This window comes from Rhopilema esculentum, chromosome 16 (genome assembly GCF_057945365.1).
Source record: "Rhopilema esculentum isolate cy_ngs chromosome 16, ASM5794536v1, whole genome shotgun sequence".
Lineage (NCBI taxonomy): Eukaryota > Metazoa > Cnidaria > Scyphozoa > Rhizostomeae > Rhizostomatidae > Rhopilema > Rhopilema esculentum.
Genome location: NC_142830.1, coordinates 5,873,110 through 5,885,789, shown reverse-complemented (window position 1 = coordinate 5,885,789; position 12,680 = coordinate 5,873,110). Strand labels below are relative to the sequence as shown.

Sequence of the window (12,680 nt, the reverse complement as noted above, 5' to 3'; positions counted from 1 at the left end):
GAAAATACAATGTCTAGAGATTGTGGTTAAGAGGGTTGGCCCTGATAACAAGATGAAATGGGGGTGATTTTCTCATGTAATCTATCATAGAGAGGGCCGGCCTTGTGGCTGCAACTTGAAAGCCGAACTGCACAGGAATGAAATTTAGGCCTATATATGAGTTTCCTTGTGCGATTCTCTGAAAACCACCCGTCTAGGATACCAGACCAGCCTTTCTCATGTAATCTGGCCCTTAAGGGTCATGTGCAGCAGGACTGATGCTTTCAAACACGTATCAGAGATTTCCTGCATAATTTACATAGGACAATAAATGTTGTCTAACAGTCGGCACAGTAAGTGTTTAAAGGGTTTTAATATAGGGGATGCCTGAATCATTGAAAACTATTTCAAACTAAAAATGCAAAATGCAATTCAATAATCCAAGGTTACGTTGAATGTTCATCAGATATCAGCATCCTATTTCAAAAAGTAGGCCTTTCGGAGAATATGCGATACTTAAAGATCGAAAGAAATGGCTGTATAAAAATAGCTCCAGCATTATAAGGACAGCACAAAACAGAAAAATAAACAGAAAACCTTGAAGCCAAAAATATAACGCAGCGTGCAAGGGAAAAACGAATTAAGTTTACCATAACTATTGACAGAAGCAGTAGACGGGGTGATCACAGGTCGAGTTGTTGTTGGTTGGGTTTCAGACCATCGTAGTTTGAATCCACGAGCATTGTTATTTGCATCGGCTTTGAACCGCAGCAGCAGCTCATTCCCAGATGAAATGATTGGCTCTGGTTTAGAATTACCGCAAGAATTCATCAGCGTAGGAGACAAGGAAGTTGATCCATCGTGTATCTTGAAAAAGTCTTTGGAACAAGAACGGGATGCTTCTACTTCGAAAAAATCGAATTCAACTTTGATTTTGTAGCTGTATCTTACTGTTATTACCCAAATGCAGTCTTGGTTCGGAGAGTAAAAAGATGATAGGCTACCTCTACTGATTTCTCCACCAAAACCATTAAGTCTCTGGAAACATGCTAAAGTAAAGAATAACAACAAGTTTAGCAAAGCGTAACTGATCGAGACCCACTTAATCAAATTAAAAATTTTAAAGGATGCTATGATCTCTGTGAAAGTGTCCGGCTTAAACTATTAAATAAATGGAATTAACAGATAGAGCAGCAAGAAATTTATTTTTAACCTATTATGATCATATACTTTCTTAATGACACAACCATGCCTGGCAAAAAAGTCAATCCTGGAGTTTGAAACTGATAAGGATTTAATACGAAACACAGGAGAAGCATTTACGTACGTTACTCAAATAACAAGTTATGTTACAAACAAATATAGAAATTTTTTACAATATAGAAGTGTTTCAGCTTAGTCTATCAACATTAACTATCTGAGTAGATTCCAAGCATTGCAGCGATTGCCGAAAAAAGAGGCGACAACGAATGTGTATGCTGTTACAGAATAGTTAGGTGTCATAGATAGAAAAGGATAGTATTTGAGCGTACGTTTTTCAGTTGTCCTTGCAGAGGGAGTCGTCTGCATCATTGCGCCTTCTGCCATCCATCTTGCCACAAAACCTTTTCTGTTTCTTGCATTGTCGCTGTGGAACAAAACTCTCAATTCATTTCCACTGCTCAGAATTTCCTTAGGCATCTGATCGCAATATTTTCCAAGACTCACATAAGAACCCCTTCTTCTATCTGCATCAAATATTTCAACATAATCATACAGACAAGCGCCACTGCTTTTTTCAATATCAAAAAATTCAAAGGTCAGTTGAACGACCTTCTTCTCATCCACGATAATTGACCAGCTGCAGTCTAAGTTTGAACTGTAATCGTTGGGGTAACTTGGCGTGGCAAAAAGCCCATCGTTGGATCTGAATACACCACCACAGTCTGTCAAAATCAAGAAAATAAATCTTTATAACGTTACAAGAAGATAGGAAAAGAGGGTTTAATATATTGGTTAAAGCCAAAGAGAGGTTAATTCTAGTTTCGCTTGTTGGGCATTAGTTAAGTAAATCTGTAATGCCTAGTAGAGAGATTGCTTTGAAAAGTCGTAATAATAATTATTTTATGATTATAACTAATCTAAGGTTTCAATGAAAACCAGGCCCTTTATTCTCGATTTTCTTTAATGAACTAAACAGCATAGTTATCAAAAAACCTCTGCAAACATTACAATCTTCTCTTATAGGTGTGACAGATTTTCATGCCTTACAACGTAGTCTTAGCTTTAAATGAACTTGAAAAATTCCCTTACATAAAACAAGAGGACAATTTTCTGACTAATGGCATACATATGAAGAATGTTAGAGTTCACAAGATGACAGATTTGCATTTTTAATCTGTGAAACCAAATTAAGCGTATAATTGATTTAAAAAGGCCAACCTACCAGTTATAGGTCTACTGTCTATCTTTGTGGTAGCTAAAACGGAAATAAGATACATTAAAGCAATAAATGAATTAAAAGTCAGTTTATAAATATCAGCTTAATTTGTACTTTAATCCGGGTTAACAACGGATCATGTAAGCCTTCCTGGTGGATTTAGACTTCATACAAGGATTCTAGGGAAATCAAAATGTAAGCTTCGGGTTTGCGGCCGATTTATTACTTTACAAACAAGAACAGGAAATACATCAAATAAAGCTAACTCTTTAAATTAATACGTGTAGCTTGCTGGATGAATCCGTTTATAAATCTTATCATGGCCAAAGGCTTTTTCCCAAGAGTAGAATGGAAGGATTTGCAAAGCTCTTAAAGTTAAAAGATGACAGAACATTTTATGGAGCCGTCTCGTTCCACTCTTTTCGCAAAGGCAACTTACTGTTTAGGATGTTTGAAAAAGAATATTGTTGGGGAGACGAGTCTAAATTCCTATTGTTTACGGCCATTATTCTATATCCTTGTCTGAACCAATGAGAAAATGCATCATATCAGCATGCGCCCTAGTATATATCATAGTTGCATATGTAAACTAGAGTTTGGTATCACTCTTCTTATGACATCCTTTTCTCTAAATTTTCTTCGTCTTTTGATACAAAACAGACTAATTCCTCTAAATGTCACGAATGTTCCTACTACCACAGAATATACAATGGGTTGTGAAAAAACGGCATCGATTTTAATGCAAAACGTCTGAAAAAATGTAACGGTCCTCCAGACAAATGCTGGTTCGTCTCCCCCAGGAAGATAGGGAACGGAATAGGAAGGGGTACATACATATACTTGGTTTCAATGTCGGCAGTGTGTCTTCCTTTTCGACATTCCATTTTATTAAAAACCCTGCATCATCGATCGCAGAGTCTGTCGAGAACGTTATAAAGAGCGAATTGCCACTGGATAAAATGTCTTTGGGATTAGGTCTTCCACAAAATTTTCCCAAAGACCTAGCCTGATTGCTATCACCATCATGCACTTCAATGAAATCAAATTTACAGGTTTCATGCGCCTCCAGAGAAAATTTACGGAAAGTTAACCGTATCCTGTCGTTAGGCTTTGCCTTGATTCCATATCTGCAGATTAAATTGTTTTTGTATTTATCAGGGTAAGAGGGATGAGCCAGGTAGCCGACAGACTTCGAGCTTGCATCAACAGTTCCGCTACAAGCTAAAACGAAATTTCAAAAGAAACATCAATTCCGTAAAATTGAGTATCAGGACAAACGTTTACCATACGTAATATTGAATGTTCAAAATCATAAAAAGTGTTCCCTTCAATTAACAGAAAACAAAATATGAAACTACTTCAGGAAGTTGCCTAAAGTCAGAAGAAAACTCACCTTTGCTGATTTCAGCAATACTAGGCCCCTCAAGATTGTTTTCTGTTGTTGTTTCTATAAAGAAATCAAAAGCTTCTATCGAGATGTCACATATTTTACTCAAATTCATTTACCTATTGCAAGAGTATAAGCTTTTCCAAAAGTACTAGTTGAAGTAAAAAGAGATGACCGTGTCTGTATCCTTTAACGCTTCTACCCACCCATTTGCATCCCCAAAATGCTTTAGACCATTTAAAAAAATACCTTTGCTAAAAAACAGTTTTTGAAGAAGGTTTGCGCATTGACATTATTGCCAAGCGCAAACAAACGTAAACTGGTCAGCAGATTGGCAGAACAAAAAGGCTCAGGGCTCCCTCGTACGCTTTAAAACTGCCCTTTATCATCTACAGGCAGCATAGGTTTCAAATCATTGATTGGTCGAAAGATTCAAATTTTATTGACCTTATAGTTCAAACAGAGTTCAGGAATTTGACAACAAACATGTTTCTTCCCAGCTTTTCTCAGCATAAAATCGTTTTTTCCTAGATTGGTATTTTCTGTAGACGCCTGGCACATGTATATCGATGGTTTATTTGTTTATTGTGTGTGTTTGTATTCTGAGATTTAGTTAGATATGATGTTTGAATGATGAACTTCAAACTGAAGATGGAAGTGCAAGAAGTAACTGAACTGGGCAATCATAGTCATGTGAGGATATGCTGTGTAAACATGAGTTAATCTTTTCATAGATATATCTGAAATTAACTGGACAAATTTAGACGCAAGATTTTCTCTCAACTTACCAGGTTTCTGCGTGGTAGTGAAAAGATACTCAACACGCCATCTGGCACGATAGCCTTTGAAATTACTCGTTTGGTCACTTCTAAACCTGATGTTGAGAGAGTTGCCCGTTGATCTTATGCCTTTTACGTCGTCCTTGCCGCAGTACTTTCCAATGAGCTTATCACTAGGCAGCTCCCCATCACGTATTTCTATGTAGTCATAGCGACAATCGCTGGTGATTTCCAAGTCGAACAAGTCAAAGTCAAGGGCAAGTTTTCTGTTTCGACCAGTTCTTATGATGTACTCGCAGGACTGGGAGTCTTCATAATTACCAGGGTAGCCTGGATGAGCAAACTGACCAGATGACCTAGATGTAGCATCTATCAATCCACCGCACCCTGGAAAATAGGTTTCATTTTAACTCGCACTATTCACATGGTGAGTATTTCCTGCCAATTTAGCAGAGGTTTGATTAGGAACAATTTTATCGTTTAATCGGAAAATTTATTGCCTTAACGATATCAATACCATTCTGGAAAGATCTTCAAACTATTTCGATATATTGATCTACAGTAAATAGGTGTCTTGAAGACAACAAAAATAAACGAAAAGGACAAAAAAGCCTCACCAGTGAATACATCCGGTTGAATTGTAGTTGGCATCCTTGAAGCTAGAAAACAAAGATAAAAACATAGGTCGAGAAGGATTCAAGCTAAAACGTGCAAAAGGAATAAAAATACAATATTCAAAGGTTTCTGAGAAATGCCAACTTTCTACCTCTCAAAACAAGATTTCACTTTAAGTGGATGTTAACATTTCAGTTGTGTCGCTCTGATAGGTTTCTGTGCGTCGAAATTCTCATTGGTATCTTAATAAAAGGTTTTGGACAAATTTTCAATAATTACCTGGGAGGCTTGGTGTCACCGGTTTTTCTGTAAGTCTACCCGGATCAATAACTGCTGTATACCGAGCAGAGAATCCGGGGAAATTGTTAGAGCCGTCCGAAATAAACTCAACCCAAGCTTTGTTGCCTTCGAACGAGATTGGAGTCTTGTCATTTCCACAACGCTTTTTGGCGCCATATGCTGAAGGAAATTCCCCGTCTCGCAAATATAACAAGAAGTCTTTGTTGCAGTTTGAGCTGGGCTCATCCAACCTGAAATCCAGAAACTCTACTACCACCCTTCTTGCTCCAGGGATCCGTAATTGCCATAAACAGACTGTGTTTGCAGGGTAATTTGAAGGATAGTTGGGTGTCGAGAACACACCCGAAGGTGATGTCAAAATAGCACCACAGTCGTAACCTAGAACGACATAAAGATATATATGAGTTACCCTTCACAAAAAATAAAGTTCTAGGTTATGGCACGAAATATCAGGCTAGGAGATAAAACATTGAACTGTCGAATTAGCAAGTCCTGTTAACTTTAACATAGTTTTTTTCATTTAAAACTTAGAGGCAAAGTATTTTAATGAATTTTCAAAGCCAGTTCACAAATACAAAATTTTGTTGTCGCCGGTGTACCATAAAGCAACAAGGGAAACAAGATATTTAAAACCGATAGTGAAGGACATAGTAAAACTAAATTCTAAACAACATACCTGACTTTTTAATGATTTCATTTGTTCCCTGTAAACTGGCAAAAACGCCAGACATTCCAGCGGTAATCCCATTTGCCTTCAAGTTCCCTTCCTTCTCCCAAGAGACCCCCGAAGGAATGATGGCTGTCACGCCCTTTCTCTGATACACATCCCCATCTGGTGTAATCCCCCAAAGTGACCCACCAAATCCAGCCTTGACCTGTACGAATTTCTGGGATATGGGTATCCATCGCAGATTCTCGGTTATCTGACCGGGCCTTGACAATGGCGCAAAGAAGACTCGGTTCAGCGGATCAATGGCCCAATAACCGTAAGAACCAACAGACATATGCTTGTATCCAGAGCCAACTTGCTTCCAGTTACTACCCTTTGGATTCTCAGGTGTCAACCCTTGACGGAGGTACAGATTACCAAAATCATCAAGTGCCAATAATGAGCCAATTGGACCTGAGTCGATCTTTTCCATTGCAGGTCCATCCACTCTGTCCCAAAATGCACCTTGTGGGGCTAACGGAGCGACGCCACGACGCAAAAAGATTCTTCCAAGTCTATCTACAGCCCAAACACCACTTTCTCCAGAAGTAACCCATTTCATTTGTTCCAGCCCTATGAGTCGCCAGTTGTTACCATCCTCCATGTACGCTCTACCTTGTTCGTCTATTGCCCAGGCTCTAGGACTAATACCACCGTCAATATGGGCAATATTTATGTCAGTAGGTACCTTGGACCAGTCAGCTGGTATCTGAGGAGCTAATGAAAAAAGAAAACGTTTTTTCACACACAAAACCTATTATCATAGAGCTATAACCATCTAAAGCTTTGAACTTTTCAATCCACAACTGATATCAGTGTGATGAAATAAGAAGTTTCTACGCGTTATTCATAGAAAAGATGAGGAATGTGCTTATGAACCAATCCTAGTTAATAGATTAATTACCTTTAAAGGTTATGTCATCGTTTAATCCAGTAGGGACTACTAGGATAGTCTAAAATGATATATTTTTACCTGGGACTGTCTTAGTTCCACATTTATAAGCAAAATTGTAATGGACTGACAAAATAAGCCCAATACAACATGCATGTTAAGTTGGGATATATTCGACCGACACTGATCAAAGTATGTGCTTATACCTGTAGCTGGTTCGGGATTTGTTTGCTTGGTCGTAACCTCTCGTTTAATTTGCGTTGTGGGTGCCCGCGTTGTTGGTTTCGCAATTACACCAGATTTCTGTTTCGAAGCCCAGGTGACACGGAATCCCCTCTTGTTTAATGTATCGTCTGATTTAAAAAGGATCCAGACTTTGTTTCCGCCAACCTCTATGTTTGCTGGCAATCTGTTTCCACAGAATTTACCGAGCTCCCTCCCAAGGTTTCCTGGCGCTTTTACAAGAAGAAAGTCAAATCTACATGTGTAGTCTTCCTCTACATCAAACGTATCAAATTTTAACACAATTTCGCGTGAAGGATCTAACTCTATTGTCCATATGCATCTATGATTTGTAGAATACTGATTTGGGAAGTCAGGGCTTGTCAGTGAACCATAGTTACTCGTGAAGCGCCCACCACAACCTGAAAATAAGCGAGAAAACTTAGCTTAAAGACTAACCATACATTAAAATTACATTTTCCATACAGTTGGTAATACAAGAAGACAGGTCCCGTGTAAAATTCTTGATAATGATTAAAGGTAATAAAGTGTTCGTGCAAGGGATAATTACCTACAATGAAATATCGATACAATATAAATGATGTGTGCTGAGACAACAAACCTGAATAAAGAACTGTGCTTATTTGAAGAGGAGTGCTATTTGGTGCAGTTGATGTGCTGACTGGTGCAAACAGAAAAAAAATTGTATTAAGAAATTCGTGCGACAATCTGTAGTGAATTTGATCAAGTTAGTAAAAATGGCATTTGATTTGAACTCTTTGTCCTGAACCAGGGTATATACAAAAGAAAGTTATCTTTGGGTTATTAATAATGATTTTAAGAAGATTGCCTACTTTGGATCTAACTCAAGTTAATATTTATCACTTAGGAGGTTACGCTGATCGCAGAGAAAGTATTTCACCGGGCAGAGATTTGCTGAAGATACTTCTAACTCATCAAAAGAATTCAAAGCCATTTTAATTATATTTCTTACAGTCAAGAAATACCTGTGGTTGAAGGCTTTATGGTTGCTTGGCCAGCCTCTGAGGTGTATCTGATGTCAAAACCACGTGGTTTGCTAGCGCCTGGTCTAATACCAGCGTTGAATTGAAGCCAGACCTCATTTCCATTGTATGTGAAAGTATTGTTAATGTAACTGCCGCAAAACCTGTTGCCACCATATTCCGGAGAGTAGTAACCTCGTTTGTATAGAAAGAGGTAGTCTTCAACACAACCATCGGACTGATGAACGTCGAACGATGCAACTGTGAGAGTAATCCTAGCCGCTTCAGGTACTCTGATAATCCAAAGGCAATGCGAATATATTGGGTACGACGTGAATGGATACCCCGGAGAAAAGATTCGACCTGAACGACTTGTTGTAATTTCTCCACAAATCTGGGTCGTATCTAAGAAATGAATGCGGCAAAACGTTGGTGAACATAACTACACGTTAATCTTTGAATGCTTTGTTAGAGAGGCAGAAATTCATAAGAGTTTCACAGCTAAGGAAAATGTAAGAAAGATACAGCGTGATCATTTAAAAAAAACTGCCTACTGCTTGATTTTGTATAAACACCAGTCATCATTTTTTAGCCTAAAATACAAAAAAGGCTCGTAGGGTCTGTCTATGGAAAAGATACTGTGAAAGGGTAAACATGTGTCTCTATTGCTAAACGAGGTTATGAGGCTATAAACATAATAGCAGAATAGAAGAACATCAAAACATAACGGTCGTTATATTATGTGTTTCTGAAGCAAAGACAGCCTAATTACCTTGTCTCTGGAGTATTTTCTTGTTTATATCGATGCCAAATATTCCAGGAAGTCCGATGGTGACGTCATTAAGACGCAGATTCTCTAGCTGCCAAAATCGTCCATATGGAGTATTCTGTGCTACACCAGCTCTTTTGTAGACCGATCCACTCTTTGCTAGCCCCCAAACATTATTTCCATACCCAGCATCAATTTCTGTTAGCAGCAAGCCTGGGAGGGTTATCCATGAGATTGGGAACCTTCCTAACTTTGACGGACGTTGAGCGTACATTACATTGCCATATTCATCGATTGCCCACAGCCCGTATGTTCCAACGCTGATAGACTTGAATTTTCCACCAATGTTTACCCAGCGTGTTCCAAAAGGCAGTTGTTTCGAAACCCCATCCCTATATGCGGCAATGCCATTGCTTCTCACAGCAAAAACATACCCTTCTGGTCCAGAGTCAATTCGCACGAATACGTCACTGCCAACAACTTCCCATTTTGTTCCTGACGGGTAAGATGGCCGGACACCAGCACGAAACAAAACTCGCCCGTCCTTGCTAATTGCCCATATTCCAGCATCACCCGAAGTAATGTACGACACTTCTTGTTGTAGAATTGGAATCCATATACGATTAATGTAAATGTATGGCACGTCACTGGAATCTACAGCCACAATTTTGTCACTCATTCCAGCTTCTATTTGATTTATTTGTCGATCTCCAAGAGGCAATAATCCCCATCTTTTAGGAGCTATAAAACGATGACAATTAGTCAATGGTGCATATAAATAAATAAGGGATAAGCTTTATGAGCGATGGCTTTGAATTCAAGTGAGTTGAGCTAGATTTCGTTTTATAAAACGAATGCAAAAACACCTCCCCCAATACAATCCCGATTTAAAAAATTTTGTTGAATTTCGACAATAATGAATGCATAAGGACTGTCAAAAACAAGTATCAGCTAGATTGATAATGAATAAATTATGTGCTGATATACACTCTTTCTTTAAAATAACCAGGTAATTGAAGCTCAGGCTGACTGTACTTAATTTCTTCGAAAGTTTGAGGCTGGATTGTTTTCAATTTGTTTTTAATACAATGACGGTTCATTGTGTGCTCTAAGAAGGTTTTCAGCCCTCATTTTCCAACAAAATGAGTGAGTCATACTTTGTTTGACCACATATTTGAAAATTAAGAATTGAAAAAACACCTCTAGTTGGCGAAAACTCCTCGTTTTTTAGATGAAATTTTTAAGGGGGTTTCACAACATTGTTCAAAATTACATTTTACAGTAGCTCAACCTCAGCTTGTTCAAAATTTGTTCTTAACTCGTGGCAAATTTTGAGGCTCATTTCATGTAAAATTGTTTTTGTACAAGTGTATAGAGAATTTAGTTTCAAATTCTACTTCCCATTATTGAAAGATAGTAGCCCACAAAAATGGAAAATCTCTATTTTGTACACAGAATAAGTTTGTTCTCACCTTAGGACTCCACTAGTAACATTTTTAATAAGCAAGAGGCACTGATTGGACAGCATTCACATTTACGTGTTTGGGTTAACGATTGGCCGATACAGCTAGGTATATTTATTTCTTAGCTTAGGGTTTTCCATCTATTTTCTGACCTTTTATACTCTGGAATGTGTCAGACCAAAAGTGTTAGCATGTTTCAAAATGTTTACCTTTTTCAAAGCCAGTTTCATTTTTCTTTGTGCCTTAAAATTAACTACAACTGTCAAACACTTGGAACGACATTAAAAATTACAAATCTCTGCAAATTTTACTGCAAATGTCTAGAGTGGTCCTTGATCTCAAGCCAAGTACGATTTAAGGACAAACCTGTCTGCTTTGTTGTTGTCATTTTTAATGTTGTTGCCATAGTTGTTGTTTCCACGACAACTGACCATGATGCCTTGAACCCGCGCCCCTCAGAATTTGCATCACTCGACAAGTGAATCCAAAAATATTCTCCTTGAGAGACAAAATTCAATTGATATTTATTCCCACAGAATCTATCTCGAGTATTCTCGTCCACCCGGGAGCCATCGCCGACTTTTATGACGTCAAATTTGCAAGTACTGTCATACTCGACATCTACTTCACTGAATGTCAGTGAAATCTTTTTGCCAGACCTTGATCGAATGACCCAAGTGCAAGAAAGGTTACTGTCATAGTTTTTAGGGTAGCCAGGGCTTGTGACAGTGCCACTGTCCTGGAAGAGTAGGCCACCGCAACCTGAAAACAGAATTGAAATGCAAGCGTCGGTAATACTTTCGTGACAAGGCAAACAATATTTCTTTAGGATCCATCATTACCTTAAGCGAAAATCCAAAACCTGTTACAAATTATTTTGAGACAATCACACAATTGCCAGAACCGAAAATTCCTCCTCCTTTCCGTCGTAATACAGAAGTGAACAACCCTAGCTTATTGCTACGTTGCCTTCCAAAATGACATCTGAGAAACGAATCAAAACTCATTTTTACCAACATCTAAAATACAAAGAGCTTTGATTAATACATGAAGAATCACTGCTTGTTAAAAATGGGCATCACAGGTAACCTCAGAGTGGCAGTACGGCATCCACTCCTTTTTTAAGATATTAGCAAATTAAACGAGAGAGAAAAAAGTTAATTTATAAGCTTTCTTAAGATTAAGAAGTATTATGGGCGGCATCAGCTATAAGCTAATGTAAAGCGAATATCAGAACTGGTTTACATCTGACTCTGGAAATTTATCGTGTTGAACGTCAGGGGACTTAATGGATCTGCTAGACTGTGTGGTCCAGTGGGACAGGACCATGGTTCACCACTAATACAAATCCCGAAAACAAGTCCTCGTTGGTTAGAAGAGGAAACATTTGTTCTTAATACCACTGTCAAAGTCAACACAAATGGCTCCGAAAGCACTGCTGCTAGGAAACTATTGATATTTGGGCCTATGCCTGGATTTAAATGATTTCCACATGAACGATGCTACTCTTACCACCACGGGGAAAAGCTTGAAATCTTTATTAGTACCAAACCAACAGACTAGATAATATTAACACCGCACACGCAGTTTCTAAGGAGCTTAAGTTCGTGGGCAGCCATTTTTCAAGGGTTTTAACTTTTTCAGATGAGACGGATTCCTAATAGTGTCTTAAATCTTCTGCAAGTGTAACGAACAATGCGATTATCAACAAGACCTTTTAGGTAAAGAAAAGAGCTTAGTTAGCGTGGCAATTTCGGAGCGCTTTCAAAGAACAAGGCGTGCATGTACGTTTGCATTTACAACAGTGCGTTTCAGGGCTAAATGGTAGCTTTGGGTAAATCTAGCCGCGTCTCTCGTTTCTGAGGAAGCGTAAAAGCTCTGTATAGCTATCGCATTGCAAATCTAAAGATATTTCACCAGCTGCTATAAAGAAAGAACTAAAATATTGGAAGAATTTGAAACATAGGTATAATTCTTCAGCCAGATGATACTTGCCTAATACAATGTTTACAACTTTTCAAAAAGCTGTAAGTCATTATTGTGCTAGATTCCACGAGTAGCAAAGCAATACCAGCAAAAAAATTGTAAAGACATTGATGGGCTGCCTTAAATACTCTTGAGGCCCTGTAATATTCCAAATAC

General features: G+C 38.3%; 1 protein-coding gene across 1 annotated transcript in view; it reads right to left on the bottom strand.

Annotated features, from left to right (window-relative positions):
* LOC135681853 (uncharacterized) overlaps nucleotides 1–12,680 on the bottom strand; it is a 90,741-nt gene that overhangs the window by 28,871 nt on the left and 49,190 nt on the right. The window contains exons 25-38 of the mRNA XM_089112933.1: nucleotides 10,905–11,300; nucleotides 9,079–9,816; nucleotides 8,310–8,711; nucleotides 7,925–7,984; nucleotides 7,287–7,724; nucleotides 6,156–6,905; nucleotides 5,459–5,857; nucleotides 5,182–5,223; nucleotides 4,574–4,951; nucleotides 3,792–3,845; nucleotides 3,233–3,619; nucleotides 2,405–2,437; nucleotides 1,512–1,904; nucleotides 630–1,028 (exon numbers count right to left, since the gene is read on the bottom strand). Coding sequence (XP_088969059.1) covers nucleotides 630–1,028; nucleotides 1,512–1,904; nucleotides 2,405–2,437; nucleotides 3,233–3,619; nucleotides 3,792–3,845; nucleotides 4,574–4,951; nucleotides 5,182–5,223; nucleotides 5,459–5,857; nucleotides 6,156–6,905; nucleotides 7,287–7,724; nucleotides 7,925–7,984; nucleotides 8,310–8,711; nucleotides 9,079–9,816; nucleotides 10,905–11,300 — 4,869 coding nt within the window. The remainder of the gene's footprint in view (nucleotides 1–629; nucleotides 1,029–1,511; nucleotides 1,905–2,404; nucleotides 2,438–3,232; nucleotides 3,620–3,791; nucleotides 3,846–4,573; nucleotides 4,952–5,181; nucleotides 5,224–5,458; nucleotides 5,858–6,155; nucleotides 6,906–7,286; nucleotides 7,725–7,924; nucleotides 7,985–8,309; nucleotides 8,712–9,078; nucleotides 9,817–10,904; nucleotides 11,301–12,680) is intronic.